General features: G+C 39.5%; 1 protein-coding gene and 1 long non-coding RNA gene across 2 annotated transcripts; one reads left to right on the top strand and one right to left on the bottom strand.

Annotated features, from left to right (window-relative positions):
• The first annotated feature begins 2,283 nt into the window (after window positions 1–2,283).
• Window positions 2,284–3,065, top strand: LOC122069330. The gene is made up of 2 exons (XR_006137435.1): window positions 2,284–2,638; window positions 2,737–3,065. It is a non-coding gene; the product is annotated as an uncharacterized LOC122069330 (long non-coding RNA).
• Window positions 3,066–4,613: 1,548 nt separating this feature from the next.
• LOC122069331 (AP-1 complex subunit sigma-1-like) lies at window positions 4,614–10,697 on the bottom strand. The gene is made up of 6 exons (XM_042633314.1): window positions 10,689–10,697; window positions 9,942–10,033; window positions 9,728–9,836; window positions 9,559–9,594; window positions 4,972–5,058; window positions 4,614–4,889 (listed from the first exon to the last, which is right to left on the bottom strand). The coding sequence occupies exons 1-6, from the start codon at window positions 10,695–10,697 to the stop codon at window positions 4,818–4,820; spliced, it is 405 nt and encodes a 134-aa protein (XP_042489248.1). The 3' UTR covers window positions 4,614–4,817.
• Window positions 10,698–19,917: the final 9,220 nt, after the last annotated feature.

Raw genomic sequence — 19,917 nt, 5'->3', positions numbered from 1 at the left:
TAAAGCATCATGGAGGATTCGGATCCAACGGTCGATATGCATTTCTCTTTTGTGAGTGGGAGACAAGCTCCCTTAAAATCCGGGAAAGCAACCAATCATAGATCGACAACACTTCTGACGATGTCAACGCCTACGTCATGATGACGTCATCGAGATTCAAATTTAATGGTTTGGATCTATTGTCTGTTGGCTTAATCCGACGGTTCAGATTACAAGATCTTTTATATGAGATCTACGGTCAGATTTCGCCCCTGTTGCGCGCGCCGCCGGTGTTGCCTACGCCACCCGTACGAAGATTCTATTTCAAGCTATCTCATTGCTCCAACTTCAAAAGGTCATATCTCCCTCATTTTAAGTCGGATTTGGGTGAACCAAGTTGCAGCTTCTTCGTTTTTTCAAGCCCTACACCATGGAAGCAAGAAAAATGGGTTTTGAGTGAAATAAGGCTACGGTTTTGGTAGGAGAAGCTTCCCCCTCTTTGTTGGTCCTTGAATGAACATACATTCTTGATGATAAATGTTCTTAGGCCATTAAAGGAGGTAAAAGAGGTGGTTGAAGTGTGTTAATGGTATATTAACTCAAAGCCAAGGAAGAAGAGAAGAAAGCAAGGATGTGTTTGCTTTGAAGAGCAAGAAGCCAAGGAGAGAGAAGGTGTGAGCACCAAACTTGTCAGTACAAGTTTCCAGTCATCCCAGGCAATCGGTTGTGAGATTCTCTAACCTGTGATTTTACATTACATGTATGTATGTATGTATGTTAGGGTTAGTTGTGGATGAATGTATACATGCTAGGTTAGTTGTGGATGAACTGTAAGCATGCTAGCTAGTTGTGGATGCATATGCTAGGCAGAGCTTGACTGTAGGGCATTGATATAAGTCCAATTTAATTGTATTATTTATTGTGTGTTTAGTGGGTGCTAAGCACCGGGAGTGGGTGCTCCCGTGTAGTGGGTGCTACACATTGTATCGGCACTACGAGTGCCATCTCAGCTTCGGCTTGAGAAAATTGGGTGTGGGTGCTCCCGACTGTGGGTGCAGTCAAAAGTAATGTATTGAGTAGGTACGAAGCCTTTACAGGCACTACTCCGGGGATGTAGTGTAAACCCTGTGTTGTAGGTGCTTGTTGTTTGCATTTTATATTGAATTGCGTGGAATGTGGAATGGGTGTGCACATTTGGAAGTGCATATGAGAGGCTGAGTGTGCATACGACTGTGTGCAAACAGGGACATCGGACAGGTTTTTAGGTATCAGAATTGAACTCACTAATTCACCCCCCCTCTCAGTGACTGCCGGGTTACAACAGTATGGACATAGGGTAAACTGGTAAAAAAGGTACGATATCGATGTCTTTGAAGGCAAAACTATCTAACACGATCGATACATATCAAATACATTATCAGTTTCTGAGTTGATATATACCCAATTTTAATACCATGAACTAAAACCCTCGATGAAATTCATTGTCAAAAAATCCAATTATAGGTTCACATTACCTTGGAATCTTTCATCCTTGGTGGTGATAAACTTTCTTTTAATTGTTTTTTCTTTGGAAAAAGGATTGTCCGGGAGTGTGATGCTTGCGCCCAGACTCATAATGGGATTGTTGGATATGTGTGTCTATCAAACCCGGTTTATCAATAAGACTGTTTAATTTATTTATGCATATCATTTATTTATTGGGCTTGTAGGTTGTTCCATGGATTTCCATCCAAAATTATTCTCGGCTAGTAATAGGACTGGACATCTTGTTCATATGGTCGTTACATTGTATGTTACCAGGAATGTGATTCCTGTACATAAATGTAAGTACACATACTGTGTGTGTAGCTCAAGTGTGGAAGAACTATTATCTGGAAGAGAAACTTCAATTGCGGTTCTAAGGTAAACCGTTTTCATTCCCATGTAGTTAATTTTTGTACAGTGATTTCGAATGCAAGAGATATCAATTCGATCCCTTCCGTTGCGCAATTGGGTTTCAGCCAACAGGGACAAAATGACCGCCTCACCCCAATGAAAGGCCCAAATCCCTCCCCTATTGATGCTTCTGAGTATTGGCCATATGCGGACGCAGGGACGGAAAACTCTCTCCCGTTGTTTTTTCTCTCACCAACAAACAGGAAGTTGGAAAGTGGGGTAAGTAGTACGATAGAGATCAAAATGTACTAATAAACTGTACTACATTTAGAGCACATGTGCACTGCCCTTGCTGATAGTACGTACTAACCCGTGGACAATTACTCTTGAGAAAACTAAACTATTTATTTAGATAAGGCTATATATACACCTGATATCTTAATCCGAGCTTGCCGGAGGTCTTCCGAGTTGAAGTTTGAAGAACAAGGGAATGTCTTATGAGTCAGTAATGGACACAAAACTATCGCTTCCATCACTCCCTTATCATCATCACCATCATCATCATCATCATCATCATCGTCATCCATCTCCAGTTTGGAATAGTTACTTGGAGCATCTTTGATACTCCCATGGTGGTGCTCTGCTGGCCTCAGATGGAATCGTTGCCATCAATAGGCTTGGGCCATTTGGTGCCATTGATCAACCATTGCCCGTCCTCTGGAGATGCGGATGGATGGTTAGCGAAGTCTTGTGTCCAACACCGACGCAAAAGACTCTCTCTTTGGTAGATGCTAGCGCACAGGAGGAACCGTCTCTCTCTCTCCTCAAATTATAGTTTTTATTACAAGTTGTTAAAGATGGTTTCGTTTGTGAACATTTCAGGAAACGATTGCGGAGGATGACTCGCCTGAGGGCGATGATTGTCTGCCGTGGGTGCGGCGGAACGGTGAACATCGAACGGCCAAGATGACATGCCCCTATTTCATTCCTACCAGCGAATGCTCGTCGCACCGCTGCATGCGCCCAGGGGATTTTTTTTTCCCTCCCGTGATTGTCTATGAGAAGAAATTTAGAATTTTACACTACAGTAATTTCGCTCATCAACCCCCAATGTGTTTGCATAGTTCTGGTGATGTAAGAACATTTGATTAAGATTAAAGTTCTGGTGATGTGAATATTTGATCGGACTCCTATGTTATCGTTATTTCTCATATCCTATTGCATAGCATTGAAACTACCCCATCCCCATGTCAAACTGACATTGATGGCTTGTGAAGGTGTTCTTCCCCATGGGTGTAATGAAACTTGTCCTTAAAAGTTATACAATAATACCATGAAGGAAAAAGTTTTTAACCATGTGGATAGGGCCTAAAATATATATTTCTGCAAATATGTCTTGCGTTTTTATTATGGTCCCTATGGAGCTACATTGCAACAAATCTTTTTCTGCAACATTGCTTCTACAATCTTAAGAGCACTGGTAGATTATGTGGCAATTCTAACCATTAAGTAGACAAGTCTTTGGTCACATTATCCACATGTTGAATTTCAAGACCTATATCAAGTGTTGAAACAAAGCTTTCCGTTTTTCAGCCAATCATGTATGATGCTATGCACCATAACCCTCAGAATTTGTGTTCCACTTGACAAAATCTGCTTCGACTAAAACATTGTCAGCCATCCATGTATGCCAAGCACTCTAACCCTCAGAATTTGAGTTTTATTTTTCATTTACGAATTCCGGTTTGGACTAAAAACATTTACAGCCATCCATTCATATATGCAAACAACGACAACAAACTTAACTATATCCCGGGATCAGCTACATGGATCCATAAAAAAGCAATGAAATAGAAAAAAAGGTCCACATTGAATCAAGGGGAAGGAAGAAATGAAAATATGAAAGATGAGAGTAAAAAGAAAGAAACATACCCCGCACAAGTCAAGAGAAGCTCAGCCACATGGGTCAACAATGTAGATCCTTGCCCTCCAGTAGGTTTTCTATCCAAGGTCATGCAACCATGTATGCCATGCACCTAATCCTCAGATTTTGATTTTATTTTTCACTTAATAAATTCTTCGATCTACCTGTACCAAGCCTAGACACCTTTGGCCTCAAGGCTGAAAACATTGTCTACAAACTATTGAGATTACAAACCATTACTGTTTGGACTAAAACTCAACACGGGGGAAAATTTCAGGTCTACCTATCCAATAATTTTTATTAACAAAACCAAGTGGCATTTTTATAATACTAAGCACGCGTATTGGCAAACCTCATGCCAAACCAATGGGCACACAAGAGGGGTGCTTCAGGATTCATATGCAAAGGGCTCAAATGGTCGATGATAAGAGTATCAAAGTGTCAGGAAAGCGAGAGTGTGTGATAACAGCAATGCATACATCATTTTCCCTATTATCATTTTGAAATAAATTGGAAGCACGTCTTTTCCTTACTCAAGAGTTGAAATTTGACCAGTGAAATGAGCGAGTCTTCTGTCACCTGGACCTCCGAATGACCATCATGTGGCAAGCACTTGTGACCTTGACTGGCTAAATGTTACTCACTTGTGCAATAGCCATTTGCAGCCAAGTGGAGGAATGATGTGGCTTTTTTATTTTTTTGGCTAACGATGATGTGGCTAATCTGAACTGCCATAAGAAACCACACAAACCTTGGCATGAAAACCATCACTGATGTCAATTTGAACAACTAATCGGAATAGACTTACGAGATTGGACGAGCTACAGTCTAATAATTTCAAAGAAAAATGACAATGAATTAGATGAGTAAGGACATGTGAAACAAATGGATCATGACATGTCCTAACTATGAAACAATTATGATATTTTTCCCCTCTTCTGAATGAATGAAATAAATGAATCATACATGTTCTAACTATAAAATAAAACAACTAATTAGATAAGATGTTCATCAAAGATGATAAAGAATTGCGGATGCTCTATTTTGTCACTTGTGCAATCATGTTGCTTATTGAACTGGCCTGCTCTTTGGCGATCTCCACAAGAGAATCCTGTGCAACCAATAACCAATTCGCCTCAAAAAGCATGTGAATCTTATATAACACATGGGAACCTTTAAATGATGGAACATACCTGTGCATCTATAAGCTTTGCAATTGTTCTCTTGCTTGATTCTTGAAGTTCACCGGCAATCAAAATCTCATCCAGTATAAAGTATGCCTGTGAAATTTCAAATTAGAAAGGACAAAAGAATAAAGAATGAAGAATCTCTCCCCTGAATGCCATTACAGCAGTTGTCCTTAAAAGTTATTATGGACATGATCCAGCTCCACATCAATTCAAATTGTTCAGTAAGTTGCATGGTTTTTGGATTAACTGAACTGAGTGATGTGCAAGTAATGCAGTACTATATTTGAAAGAATCAAAACAGTAGCCAGTTGACAAGGATCTATACTCAAAGGATGGTCCAGATACAGATAATGAAGACTCTAGTGAAATAAGACAGCAACTACGGAGTAAAAACAAAACAATAACCGTGAGAGGCAAAACAGTAATGTCCAACCCAAATTAAGGTTAAGAAAGGGTAATAATGTACAAACAATCTCTGGTTTCAAGAGTTAGCTTGAATCAACATATGGAAGCAAAACAATAACTATTTGAACACCAAACAATAATTTTTTCCCAATCTTGAGAAGGGAAAGGCAGAAGTGGTATTTTGCAAATATCTGAAAACCAAGCCATCAGAAATGGCCCAAATTTAAATCGATCTCCAAATTAGGGCTCTTGAATGCCTACTCAAAATTTGAGTAGGCTTGGATGACTGAATTTCTTAATCCGAAAAAAACGTGTGACATCCAACCTTCGAGAAGATTTTAAGAAATTCAAGGAAAACATACTTCTTGTTGGATGAAGAAGATGATGAAAGAATAAATAAGAAAATAAGAAAGATTGAAATGGGATAGATGTGGGTGGGAGGGTGGAATGGCTATCTCAGCCTAGGCCTCTCACCCACAGGCCACAACGATCTCAGCTGTTGAACAATTCTTTCTCATAATTTTGGGAGTACAAAGCTGTAATTTCATTAATAAATTCGTGTACAATTCTGTAGCCCCTTACAAACTTATATAAAAGACTCAAAATGGACTCAAACACCAAAAAAGAAAGGCCTAACCCAATCCTTAACTAATTGGAAAACCTAAACCGACTAAAAAACTGAAATAACAACGAAAATAGACTCAAAATAAGACTAACAAAACTAATGAATTAAATCTCGTTTTCCTACTTTCTACCAATATTTTAGGCCCATTAAAATGGTCTATTATAAAGAAGACCTATGGAATAAAAGGCCCAACACATACATAACCCAACCCAAGGCTTTCCAATAAAATAAGCCCACTAAGTGACTTATCTGCATCAGCAAGCTGAGCAAGGACCTCCATGGATGGACAGAAACAATGTCATCTAAGGACCAGCAAAAAATGAAGGGTTTATGCTAGCCTCACAGTAAGGACTAAGTGGCTCACTACCCTATACCAACAAGCACAAGGGATCATTGGCATCAAGAGCCCCATAAAATGGGGTGCTTTTATTAAGGATAGACAGATTACACATAATATTATTGTAGAACAAGAAAATTTTCACTTTCTCAGAAGTCATAAAGGGAAAAGAAGATGGATTGCTTTTAAATTAGACATGTTGAAGGCATATGCTAGGATAGAATGGGGGCATTAAAGGGCTATCATTGAATTTTAAGTTTTAGTCAAACTAGGTGTGATATGATTAATCACATCCTTTCGTCAGTTTCCTACTCTATTAAAATGGAACGTAGTAGTCTTTTGCTTTTTCTGAACCTTCACGTGATATTCGTCAAGGCTGCCCCTTGAGTCCATTTTTGTTTATTGCAGCCACAGAAGGTCTCTCTCGCATCTTGAATGCATATGGAATCTAAATATGTTTAAGGGTGCTAAGATTGGTAGACATTGTCCAAAAGTCACTCACCTTTTGTTTGCTTATGAGACGTTTATTTTCTGTAGAGTTAATAAAAGTGATATTTATACTTTACATGCCATTTTGAATTTGTCTCAAGACATTTCTGGTTACAAATTAATTTTAAAAAGAGTGGTGTATTGTTTAGTAAACATGTATGTTCAGATATTAAAAATGACGTTGTTTGTAGTTTAGGTATTAATACGATTTTAGATAATACCTTCTATTTGGGGATCTATGAAGTTTACTAGTAATAAGACTAGGGATTGGTCTATGCTCGTTCTGCTGACTGGAAAGGAAATGGGGAACTGGAAGATACCTCTGTTGTTGCAAGCTGGGAGGTCTATCCTCATTAAGACTGTAGTTAGTTATTTTCTGACCTACTGGATGTCTTGCTTCTTGATGCCTGCTAAGATTTGTAATAGGCAGGATTCTATTAATGGTAAGTTTTAGAGAGAGGAAGAAGGTAAGAGGAAGTGGAGTGCTGTTAGCTGGCAGTCTGTTTGTAAGCCAAAACTGGTTGGGGGTCTGGGTTTCAGGTCTCTTTCTGTAAATAACAAAGCATTGCTCCTTAAGTTAGCTTGGCAGATTCTCTCTCATCATAATGAATTATGGGTTAAAATTTTTAAATGTAAATATTTTCACCATTATGATTTGTTTCATGTGACCACCTTATCCAGGCATGGTCCCGTGGTCTAGAACAGTATAGTGAAAGTTTTACCTCTCTTACAGAAGATTGTGTGTTGGAGAGTAGGTTCAAGAAGAAACATTAACATTTACCCTTGGATCCCCTCTTTGCCTGGGTTTAGGGCACCTATAACCAATTGGAGTAACCCCAGTCCCTTGACTGTTAGTGATCTTATGGTGCATGGTATGTGGAATGCCAATGTCTTGCAATCTATGTTCTCTCCAGAAGTGGTGCGTGCTACATGAAAAATTCTTATAACCAATTATAAATTCATAACCATAATGAACCCAAGTGGGGTCGTTCAGTTGGCAAAGACCAACACTCAAAATTTAAACGATAAAATAAATAAATAAATATATATAATCATAACCACATTGATGCTTGCATAGAAAAAACGATGCAGAAAATATTGGAAATTGCAAACAAATAATCAAATAATGCAAACACGAAGATTTACATGGTTCGGCAAGATTTCCTACATCCATGGTGAGATGAGATCTGCTTCACTATCGATGGACAATAGGGTTACAGTCACTCGACCTCACACCTCTCTCAAATTGATTTCAAAGAAAGAACCCTTGCTACAAATATAGTGAAACCCTATACAAGTCATTTACTGAAATACCCATATAGCCCTAAAACAAGTTCTCGGGGACTGCCACCCCCGAACCCTCATCACTGACCTGCTAGCTCGACAAGGCCCCGAATAACGAAGATAACGTGCAAGGTGGACCGATTCCTCTTAATGACCCTTCGGAATCAGCCCACTTATGCAAGGGACTGAATACAAGAACAGTGAACCCCCAACAGCTTAGGTGTGTCCTTTAGTAAAACAGGAACCTTTAATACTAAGATTGCAATAAGGTTATTGTACCAAGCTAGGTTAGGACCTGTCAACAGTTGTGTAGATAGGAAAGTATGGAGTTTTACTTGGCACCTGAATATCCACCCTATATTTTGTTTACTTTTGTAGAAAGTGTTGGTTAATCGTGCGACTACTAATAATATAAGTTAATGTTTTCTTACCTAAAGATCATATATGCTGCTTCTGTTCTAGGGGAATTGAATCTGATTGACATCTGTTCCTTTCCTATAGCTTCTTTAAGGGGATTCATGCTGCTGGGCCGCTAGGACTAAGGGCGGAAATCCTCCAGGCTAATTCTATTTTGGATTTGTTTAACATTTTCATTTCTACTCCTCTTTCAAAATTCTAAAAAGGAATCTTGTGGCTATTCTTGCTCTCTCTTTTCACTTTGTTTGGATGCACGGGAATGAGGTTTTGTTTAAACATGATAAACTCAATCCTAACCATGTTGTACAGCTCATCTATAAGTGGTCCAATGAATTATCCTTGCTGCTTCTTACTTCTAATAGACTTACTACTGATATACCTATTGCCAATGCTTGTCCATGCTGTGAGGACTACCAAAGGTTATCAGAAGGGGAAGGTCATATCCTCATTTGTGAAGGTAGTTATGAACCTGCTACAGGTGCAAAAAGCTGGGAATCTGTTTTAATAAGTTACTCTCAATTTGCTTTTGTTTATATGAACAATGGTTTTGTAGGATTGGCAGAGGAATCGGAGATTTGGGGATAACTACAAGGGATGCAAAGAGCCAAAGAACAAGGCTGCACAACTTTGACTATTTGGATGGATTGCATGAGCTGTGGACTGGCTGACGCAAGATACACAACAAGGTTGGCCATGGGAAGTATTTAATCTCTTATCAGATATCTCTACTCTGATGAAAACTTTTGACTTGATAAGATCTGTAAAATCCTCGAGAGGTTATCTATATAGCTCATAAATGGGCAAGTAAAGCCAGGAGGGAAAAACAGTCTGATATGGTTACGAAGGATGTATGTACTTATCTTTATAGTTGATGTTATTTTCATTTTGCATTAAAAAAAATAAGGGGGTGGAAAAATAGAATTTAATTTCTGGACATTGAGATTGGGCTGTGAAGCTCAAAGAATCATGAGGGTAGCATTTTAGAAAAATAAATACGATGCTTTTAGACATCAAAGTGAATAATGGAACATACCTTGTGAAAATTAAAGATCAAATCCAATTCGCAGACCTAACAAGATTGCAAAAAATATATATATAAAATTAAACAAATATCTAATTATAACAGTCAAGTAAAAGACAACATTATTATTTAGGATGCGAATACATCATTTAAATGATGGTTTCTTGTTAAGTTCACTAACATTGCCAAAATAGCGATCCAGTATTTCCACAAAGTGGTGAATTATTTGAAGGACCTCCAGTTCATTGTCACCCTGGTCAATGCACATACAGAAATAGAGGCTTGCATATCTGCACATGATTTTATAGGAACTATATCAATTATTCCATTGCCTAGCATAAATAAGAAGCATCCAAAATCAAAATGGAATCTGGAGGTAGAATTTCATTTAGTACCTTTTATACACAACTTTGAATCCTCTCCACTCCACAAAATTACAAAGCTTGGGGGCCCGTGTGAGAATCACTCCGCTGAGCTCTCGGATTACCTGTGCATAATGGTGAACCAGATTCAATTACATAAAAAATGCACCAGTTTTATATGTTCAAATTCAGTAAGTTGTTAATTCTAACTTTGGCAGAGTTGGCAGCTCGCACATTTCCGGTAATCTACTACTCTAATTAAAATATATATATATATATATATATATCAACAATGCATACAAAAAGATTTGTACAAAAAAAAAATTTGTTTATAGTCATCATGTTTATTTCCGACTTTCACTTTTCTTTTAAGATTTCATTCTGTCATATCCAAGCCTGAACTAAGACAGCATGATAATGCTACACCCATGCCCAAATCAGGTCTAATTTGAACTTTTCATAATAGGTGCTGATCCAGAGATCGTCAATACTGGTTACTTGTGGACGGTAGCAGTCAATGAGTTAGATAGGTGGATTGATCCTCCATGCACATGCCCAGGGTGTGAAAAGAGCGCAGGAAGATATCCAAATAGACTTCCGGATGTTTGGTAGTAACCTAACCTATTGTGCATGGTAGAAAAATATCACTTTATTGTGCACAAACCCTATGGGAAACACCCCCTACCCCAAAAAAAAAAAAAAAAAAAAGTAGGCAAGAGTACTGTAGAAAATCCAGTTAGACAATACAGAAATGACGTACCAATTTGATCATTGATCTACCTGTGACATCTACCAGTGGATCTGTATTTCCCCAGAATAGATTATTGTCTGTGGGGCCCTGTGCTTCGTGTTTATACTTCACAATATATCTCTCTACACATGACTCAGCACTTATTGAGATCCATTAACACCTTAAGAGGTCAAGGTGGTTAGCCCGCATGGACCAAAGGAGAAGTTAATGGGTTTCGTAAAGTTAACTTAACCAAGGCAAACAGGCCTCAGTGGCCCTTGCCTATGAATAGAAATGAGCCCTCAAGGCTCATTCCTCACTTATCAAGAAAGGAAAGAAGAGGAAAGAAGGGAGAAGAAGAAGGAAGAAGGTGGAGGAGCTTGGGACTTGTACAAGTTGCTATCCACACACACACAACCCAAGGTAGGTTTCCTGTCTTCATCACTCCCTCTTCCTTTCAATTGTCTAAAGTGACCCAGGGTTAGGGTTAGGGCTCAGTTTCAGTTGAAACTTAGTGTTGGGAGTTAAGAGTTTCTGAGTATGGGACCCCCATTGCACACCCTCCAACCAGTGGATCATGGTTCCCAAAGTAGGTTGAATGGCTTTGGTGGAAAACCTAAGTTTTAGGGTTTGTGATTGGAGATTTGATCGAATCTCCCAATTTAACACATAAAAATAAAGTTTGATTAGCTTTGATGAAAGATGGAGTGACCCTCTACAATCTCAAGGGACCCAAAATTACCCTAGGTTAGGGGTGGTTGGAATCTTAACTGAAACAAAATCTCGGACTGTCACCAGTCGATCACCACCAGAGGATCAATGACCTACCAGTGAGACCTACCGGTGGATAGTTTCCACAATTTGGGAGCCACCGATCAATCTACAGGTGAGACCTTCCAGTAAGACTTGATCTACAAGTAGCATCTACTAGTAGAACATTTCTGGACTTGAGCTTCTTAAGTGGTGAATGACCTATAGGTAGATCCCCACTGGTTGGTCCATACTGAGTTTTCCCCAGGATAGTTAGGGGAATATTTTGGGAAATCTCTTGGGGGTCTTTGATACCTTCATTAACACACAAAATTACACATGATTATAGGTAAAAGACAAGCTTCTTGGTGAGGCCTATTAGGGTGTATTCGGGTGTTGATTCAGAGTTAAATTCACCAAGTCAACTGATAAGGTGAGTGGGTTGGTCTAATTTCTTTTGAGGAGTGTTTCAAACATGTAAACTATTGCATGTTGCATATGCTTACATGCTTTAAATGTTATATTTAATTGTTATATTGAACTGTTCATGCTATGAACTACATCTCTTGGTTTGCATGATGTGTGTGGGAAATGGGATACGATGTGGCCAAGGGAGGATTTCGATACCATGATCGCCATACTATTGCATCTAGTTAGCTTGTGTGTGTATGGTGCGGTGTGGCCGATGGGTGATTCCGATACCGTATTCGCCATATTTAACTGTATGTATACCCGTGTTTATGCAAGGACATGTGTATAACATGTGGTTAGGATAATTGACCATGTGCTACGACCCTTTGCAAACAAGGGATGATGTGTTGGATAACCCACATTGGTAGGTTTGATGAGATTTTCTGAAATACCACTTCCACGGTACGATGTGAGATCAGAGGCCCACTGAGCCCGGGTGACCGATGTATGATTACAGGACTGTGGTGCTAAGACAAGGCTATAGGGGTTTGTCGGGTGACCAACGGAGCATTCCGGGACTAGCTAGCTTCCTTTCGTGACTAAAGTTTGTATCGTTGGATGACCAATGGACGATTCCGACACTAGTGATACTGCCTATTGTGTTGCAATAGCACTATTACCCTATGACTTAGTTTTATTGTCTAGGTTGATAATAAATGAACTCATGCACTGCATCATGGATTATATGTGCTTGCTTGCATGTTCCCAATCCCCTCATTGAGCTTAGTGAAGCTCACACGTGCGTGTCTTTTTAGATGACAATGCAGATACGGTGGTACCGATGAGTAGCAACACTTCTTCCACGGTCGAGTATAGTGGAACTGGTGGAATCTAAAGGCCAAGAAGCACAATGTGGATTGTGCTTGTGATGACTGTGCTTACAGGGTGCCGTGACTGAGGATGCATTGTTCAATTATCATCTTTATTTCTTTGAGATGGTTGTATTTTGTGATAATTAATACTTATGTTTTGATATACTGATTGGACAAACTAAACTTGTTTATGATATTACTATCAGCAATTAGTTCACTGTACAAGAATCATGTTAATATCTTATTTATTTCCACTGCTTTGATTTAGTAAGTAGGATGATGGTAACTATCCTAGTCACATTCTCTGACATCCTAAGGGATAGGGTGTGACAGATAAACATTAAAATTTAATATCAATCTGAAATTTGAAACAAACTTTTTTTTTCTTTTTTTTTTTCTTTTTTTTTTTTGGGTTGGGGGTGGGGGTGGGGGAATGCTCCACCATGCTCGTAATTAGAATTTGGAACTTTCGCATGAAGCCTACAACTTTTCATCCATGTGGACTGATTATTAGGCAGACCGACCATTGGATAACTCTCGAACCCCCGTGATATTGAACTTAGTTGCCAAGGGCTTCACTCAAACCTTACCAGGCCACTTTTGCTTTTGTTTCCAATATGAACTTAATTCGTGCTCTGCTATCATGTGCTGCTAACCTTGGATGGAATCTAAATATTTAGATGTGAAAAATGCCTTCCTAAATGGAAATTTGGAAGAAGAGCTCTACATGAACATTCATCAAGGTTTTGCATCAACATCAACCACCGAGAAAGTGTGCCAATGACGAAAATCTCTTTATTGTCTAAAGCAGTCTCCACAAGCCTAGTTTAGTCGGTTCTTGAAGGATATGCAGAAATTTGGCTACAAACAAAGCCAGGGTGATCATACCTTGTTGACAGATATGAAAGTATTAAGGACATATCTCTCATAGAGTACATTGATGATATAGTGGTGACAGGCAACGATAACGTTGAAAATTTCCTAAGTGAAAGCTCAATTAGCCAAGAAGTTTAAACTTAAGGATTTGGGACCTCTCATATACTTCCTAGGAATAGAAGTTGCCTAGTCTAACAAGGGCATTTTTATCTCCCAAAAGGTGTAAGCCCTAGACCTTCTGCTTGGATGTAAACCAACAGACTCCCCTATCAAGGTTAACCATCATCTCAACAGGAAGGGTGGTTGATGTAGATAAGTTACTTGGGCTTATTTTATTGCAAATAAGCCTTGGGTTGTGTTATGTATGTGTTGGGCCTTTGATCCCATGGGTTTTCTTTTAAATGGGTCACTTTAATGGGCTTAAAATATGGGTAGAAAGTAGGAAAAATGATTTTATTCATTAGTTTAATTAATTGCTATTTAATTCAATAAAGGCCCATTAGGCCATTAGTTGGTTGTAAAGTCCTATATGGACTATTAGTTAGTTAGTCCTACTCCATGTTGGAGTCATAAAATCAAGTCCTAGTCCTATTTTGAATTTCTAGTTGTAGTAGGAGTGTCTGTTCCTATTGGAAAACTAGCTCCTAGTTGTAGTAGGAGTGTCTAGTCCTATTGAGAAACTAGCTCCTAGTATTAGTATGATTGTAAACTTCCCCTCTATAAATAGAGAGGCATATGTCCCATTATTAGACAGATTTGAATGAAAGAAAGTTTGCATTTATGAAAGAAAGTTTACAACTAAATGCTTAGAGCAGCTGAGATAGTTGTGGGTGAGAAGCCCAGGCTGAGATAGCCACTTCCTTTATTCTCTTTCACCCTTCTCAACCCTCCATCGATTCTTCTTTTTCTATTTTTATTTTATGTTTATTGTTATTAGAAGTTCAGACTTGTTAATGTTGTAACCCGGCAGTCACTGAGGGGGGGTTGAATCAGTGAGTCCAATTTCGATCCCTAAAAACCTGTCCAATGTCTGGCCAAGAAAAACCTGATATACCTGTCCCTGTTTACACACAGTCACATACACACTCAGCCTCTCATAGGCACTTCCAAGTGTGTACACCCATTCCACATTCCACGCACTTCAATATAAAATGCAAACAATAAGCACCCACAACACAGGGTTTTTATGAGGTTCGAAAAATTACCTACATCCCCGGAGTAGTGCCTGTAAAGGCTTCGTACCTACTCAATACACTACTTTTGACTGTACCCACACACAATTTTCTCAAGCCGAAGCTGAGATGGCATTCACAGTGCCGGTACAATGTGTAGCACCCACTAAGCACACAATAAAGAATATAATTAAATTGGGCTTATATCAATGCCCTACAATCAAGCTCTGCCTAGCATATACATCCACAACTAGCTAGCATGCTTACAGTTCATCCACAACTGACCTAGCATATATACATTCATCCACAACTAACCCTAACATACATACATGCATATAATGTAAATCAAAGGTTAGAGAATCTCACAACCGATTGCTTGGGATGACTGGAAACTTGTACTGACAAGTTTGGTACTTACACCTTCTCTCTCCTTGGCTTCTTGCTCTTCAAAGCAAACACATCCTTGCTTTCTTCTCTTCCTCCTTGGCTTTGAGTTAATGTATCATTAACACACCTCAACCACCTCTTTTACCTCCTTTAATGGCCTAAGAACATTTATCATCAAGTATTCATGTTCATTCAAGGACCAACAAAGAGGGGGAAGCTTCTCTTGTCAAAACCGTAGCCTTCCTTCACTCAAAACTCATTTTTCTTGCTTCCATGGTGTAGGGCTTGAAAAAACGTAGAAGCAGCAACTTGGTTCACCCAAATCCGAGTTAAAATGAGGGAGATATGACCATTTGCAGTTGGAGCAATAAGATAGCCTGAAATGGAATCTTCGTAGGAGTGGCATATGCTACACCGGTGGCACGCGCAACAGGGGTGCAAATCTAGCCGTAGATCACATCAAGGAGAATATCTTAATCTAGACCGTCCGATTAAAATAACGGATAGTAAATCTCAACCACAAGATTTGAATAAGATAGTCAACTGATGACGTCAGTGGTCAGCTAGCACTTTTTGTTGTCGATCTTTGATTGGTTGTTTTTCTGGATTTTAAGGGAGCTTGTCTCCCACTCACAAAAGTGAAAGGCTTATTGACCATTGGATCCGAATATTTCATGATGGCTTTAATCAGATCTCATGAGATCCTTAAGATCGGAATCCTTTTTATACTTTAAATGCACGCGCGAAACACCACAACATACCTTGATAAGGTGTATCGCCAGTGCATCAAGGATTATGCACCTAACCAATCAAATCCTACGCGCAAGCATCTATCTCGTCCATATCAGAGCAAAATCTCAACAGCCTTTGGATGGGCATCAAGCCTACATGATCCAATCTAGACCATCCATTTCACTTCCCTTTACTCCTCTTTATTACAATCAAGCCCCTGCCTCCATATATTTCAATACTTAAAGACCCCTTGCAACTCAGACCTTCAAAATCTTGAAATTACACAAAAGCCCTTTAAATTTCACAAATAAATTCCAAAAAATCCACCCAACACCGAGAGCAACTGATGGATTTTCGGTTTGGATTTTCAAACCGGCTTTACAGAAACACTTATAACTTTTTCATACGATATCCGATCGAGATGAAACGAAGTGCGTTGGAACCGTAACTGGACGCTCTACGACTTTCCAGAAGATTCATTCATCTGACTCATCCATGTAAAAAGACCAAAATGCCCCTAGACCTTTCCAATGACGTATCTTTCTCATACGGGATCGGAACGCGATGAAATAAGAATAGTTGGAAAGATTAGATTTTTGTCGTATTGTTACATGGAGAACACTTCCTTTAAAAAATTCATCTTCAATGCCGAAATTTCCCTCGACTACCACAAATGTCGTAACTTCTTTATACGGTATCGGAATACAACAAAATCAGATGCACTGGACTAGGTAAATTACAATCTATCTTTTTCATGAAGAACCGATCTTCCAAAAATGTCATTTTCATTACCAAAAATGCCCCCGAGCATAAATGGGGTAATTTTACCAGTTTTGACCCAGAAACCCGCACCACCTATTAAGGATGTATTAAACCACTCCATGCATACCAAGCGGCTCTGTTATCTCATCAGTGACACTAAACACTGTTATGTCATCATTTTCATCCACGTCACCAAAATTGCCCACGTCATCATCGCCACGTGGTCGGGTTGCCAACAAGGACAACCATAAAACAACAATCTCCCTCTTTGGAGTTGTTGGCAACCACCTCATCACTAATATCCTCCAAAGCTCCGATGAGTAACTCTCTCCCCCTTTGACAACAAGTACAAAGGGTGGAACCAATGGACTCCCCCTGAGTCCAATATAGGGGTAGTAACATCAAGCAACTTGCTCCCCCTCTCCCAATGCCACTAGTGCTTTGGAAGAACCATCACTCCCAGCTTTTGTCTAAAGAACTCAAACTGATCTTTAGGAAGCGGTTTAGTGAAGAAATCAGCCACCTACTCTACTATGGGAACAAACTCCATCCTTACTTCACCTTCCATCACTTTGTCTCTTAAGAAATGATATCGGATAGCAATGTGCTTCGTTCTAGAATGCATCACCGGGTTCTTGGAGATATTGATAGCACTAGTATTGTCACAATATAGTGGCGCTGCCTGCTCAACCTCCACACTCAAATCCTTCAACATCTGCTTCATCCACAACACTTGTGTACAACAACATGTAGCTGCAATGTATTCTGCCTCTGCAGTTGAAAGAGAGACTGACTCTTGCTTCTTACTATGCCATGCCACCAAGCTGCTCCCCAAATAGAATGCACCACCACTGGTGCTCTTCCTGTCTACACATCCGGCCCAATCTACATCTGAAAAAGCTGACAAACTAAAGCTCTTGACTTTCGGATACCATAACCCAAACTCACTAGTCCCTTCAGATATCTGAAAATTCTCTTCACTGCTGCCACATGTGTCTCTTTTGGTCCTGCTTCGAATCTGGCTACCATGCACACAGCTTGTAAGATGTCAGGCCTACTAGCTATCAGATATAATAGGCTACCAATCATTGACCTATACGAGGTATGGTCAACTGATGGAGAGTCATCTTCCTTACTCAACTTACACCCAGTCATCATAGGTGTACTAACTGGCTTGCAATCCTCCATGGTGAATCTCTTTAACATCTCCCTCACATATTTGGACTGAGATATGAAGATACCTTCTTTCTTCTGACTGATCTGCAAACCCAAGAAGAATGATAGTTCACCCAACATGGACATCTCAAACTCATCTTGCATCCTCATTGCAAAATCTTTGCACAACTCATCTTTGTGACCCCCAAAGATGATATCATCTACATACACAACCACCACAAGCTGACTGCTTTCTTCAGTTCTGATGTAGAGATTACTGTCCACTAAGCCTTTCTTGAAACCCAACTTGCACAAGTAAGAATCTAATCTGGAGTACTATGCCCTTGGAGCTTGTTTCAAACCATACAATGCCTTCTTCAATCTGCACACAAGAGTGGGGTCCTTACTCAGTTGAAACCCATCAGGCTACTCTATGTAAACCTCCTCTTCCAAGTTTCCATTTAGAAAAGCTGATTTGACATCCATTTGATAGACCCTGAACCCCTTGTACACTGACAAAGCCAAGAACATTCTGATAGCCTCAAGTCTTGCCACTGGAGCAAAAGTTTCCTCAAAATCAATGCCTTCCACTTGAGCATATCCTTTGCATACAAGTCTTGCTTTGTTCCTCACCACTTGACCATCTTCATTGAGTTTATTTCTGAAAACCCATTTAGTACCAATCACATTCTTGTCAACTGGCCTAGGTACTAGATCCCAAGTGTGATTCCTCTCTATCTGATCAAGTTCTTCATTCATGGCCTTCATCCAACTCTCATCATTGCTTGCCTCATCAACAGTTTTTGGTTCAATCTTCGAAAGAAGAGAGTATGTGTTGGTCTTCATTCTTCTAGTCTGAACACCTACAGTGGGGTCACCAATGATTAACTCATCTGTTTCCTGTTGATCAACTCTGTTGTGTCTCCTCTGCTCATCTGAATCTACCTCAGCTTGTTCAACATCAATCTCATTTTTACTTTTGGGTCTACTATCAACCAGGTCATTCTCATCATCAAGATCTTCAAATTCTAGAAGTTCATTTCCTGAGCCTGAAGGAATATCCCTTTTTTCATCAACTGTGACATCAGCACTCTCTACAATTTTTCCAAGTCTGTTGTTGTAGCATCTATAGGCCTTACTTGAAGTAGAATAACCTAAAAATATACCCTCATCAGCCCTATCATCAAACTTACCCAAATCTTGGGTTGTGTTTTTGATGTAACACTTGCTACCAAAGACCTTGAAGTGTCTTGCTGTAGCCCTTCTTCCAAACCAGATTTCATATGGAGTCTTGCTTTCATGAGGTCTCAACATACATCTGTTATGGATGTACACTGCAGTTAGAACTGCCTCCTTCCAGAACTTTTTACCCATGTCATTCTCTGCCAACATTATTCTAGCTATGTCTTGCACTGTTCTATTCTTTCTCTCTGTAAGACCATTCTGTTGGGGTGTTCTTGGAGCTGAAGTTTGTTTCCTGATACCATGCTCATAGCAGTATTCTTCAAAATCATCCCAACTGTACTCACCTCCTCTGTCAGATCTCAGACACTTTATCTTCTCCCCTGTCTGATTCTCAACTTGCTCTTAAATATCTTAAATCTTTCTAAAGCCTCTGACTTATGTTTCAAGAACATCACCCACACCATTCTTAAATGATCATCAACAAACGACATGATGTATCTCTCTCCTGAGGTGCTAGGTGTCCTCATAGGACCACATAGGTCTGTGTGAATCAACTGCAATGGAGAACTGGAATAGTACTTCTTAGACTTTTAGGAGATTCTGGTTTGCTTTCCCTTCTGACAAGATGCACATATAGGATTGGAGAGCTTCTTCAACTCAGGAACATCTCTCACTGCCTTCTTCGAAGAAATATTGGCAAGGTTCTTGAAACCAATATGCCCAAGTCTTCTGTGCCACAACCATATCTCCTCATCTATACTGACCATGCAAGAATCTTTCTTTACTCTGTCAAGGTGTACAAGTTCCCTGAAGTTCTCTGTCCAGTAGCTACAACCTTTCCACTGCTTGATCTTTTTATCTCACACCCTTCACTAGTGAAAGTTATTTCATGCCCTTTGTCACAAATTTTACTGATGCTGAGAAGATTGTGTTTGAGCCCTTCAACATACAAGACATCAAGGGATTTCACCTTCCCT

The sequence above is a fragment of the Macadamia integrifolia genome, unplaced genomic scaffold (assembly GCF_013358625.1).
Source record: "Macadamia integrifolia cultivar HAES 741 unplaced genomic scaffold, SCU_Mint_v3 scaffold580, whole genome shotgun sequence".
In the NCBI taxonomy this organism is placed as follows: domain Eukaryota; kingdom Viridiplantae; phylum Streptophyta; class Magnoliopsida; order Proteales; family Proteaceae; genus Macadamia; species Macadamia integrifolia.
This window is presented reverse-complemented; position numbering and strand designations above follow the sequence as displayed.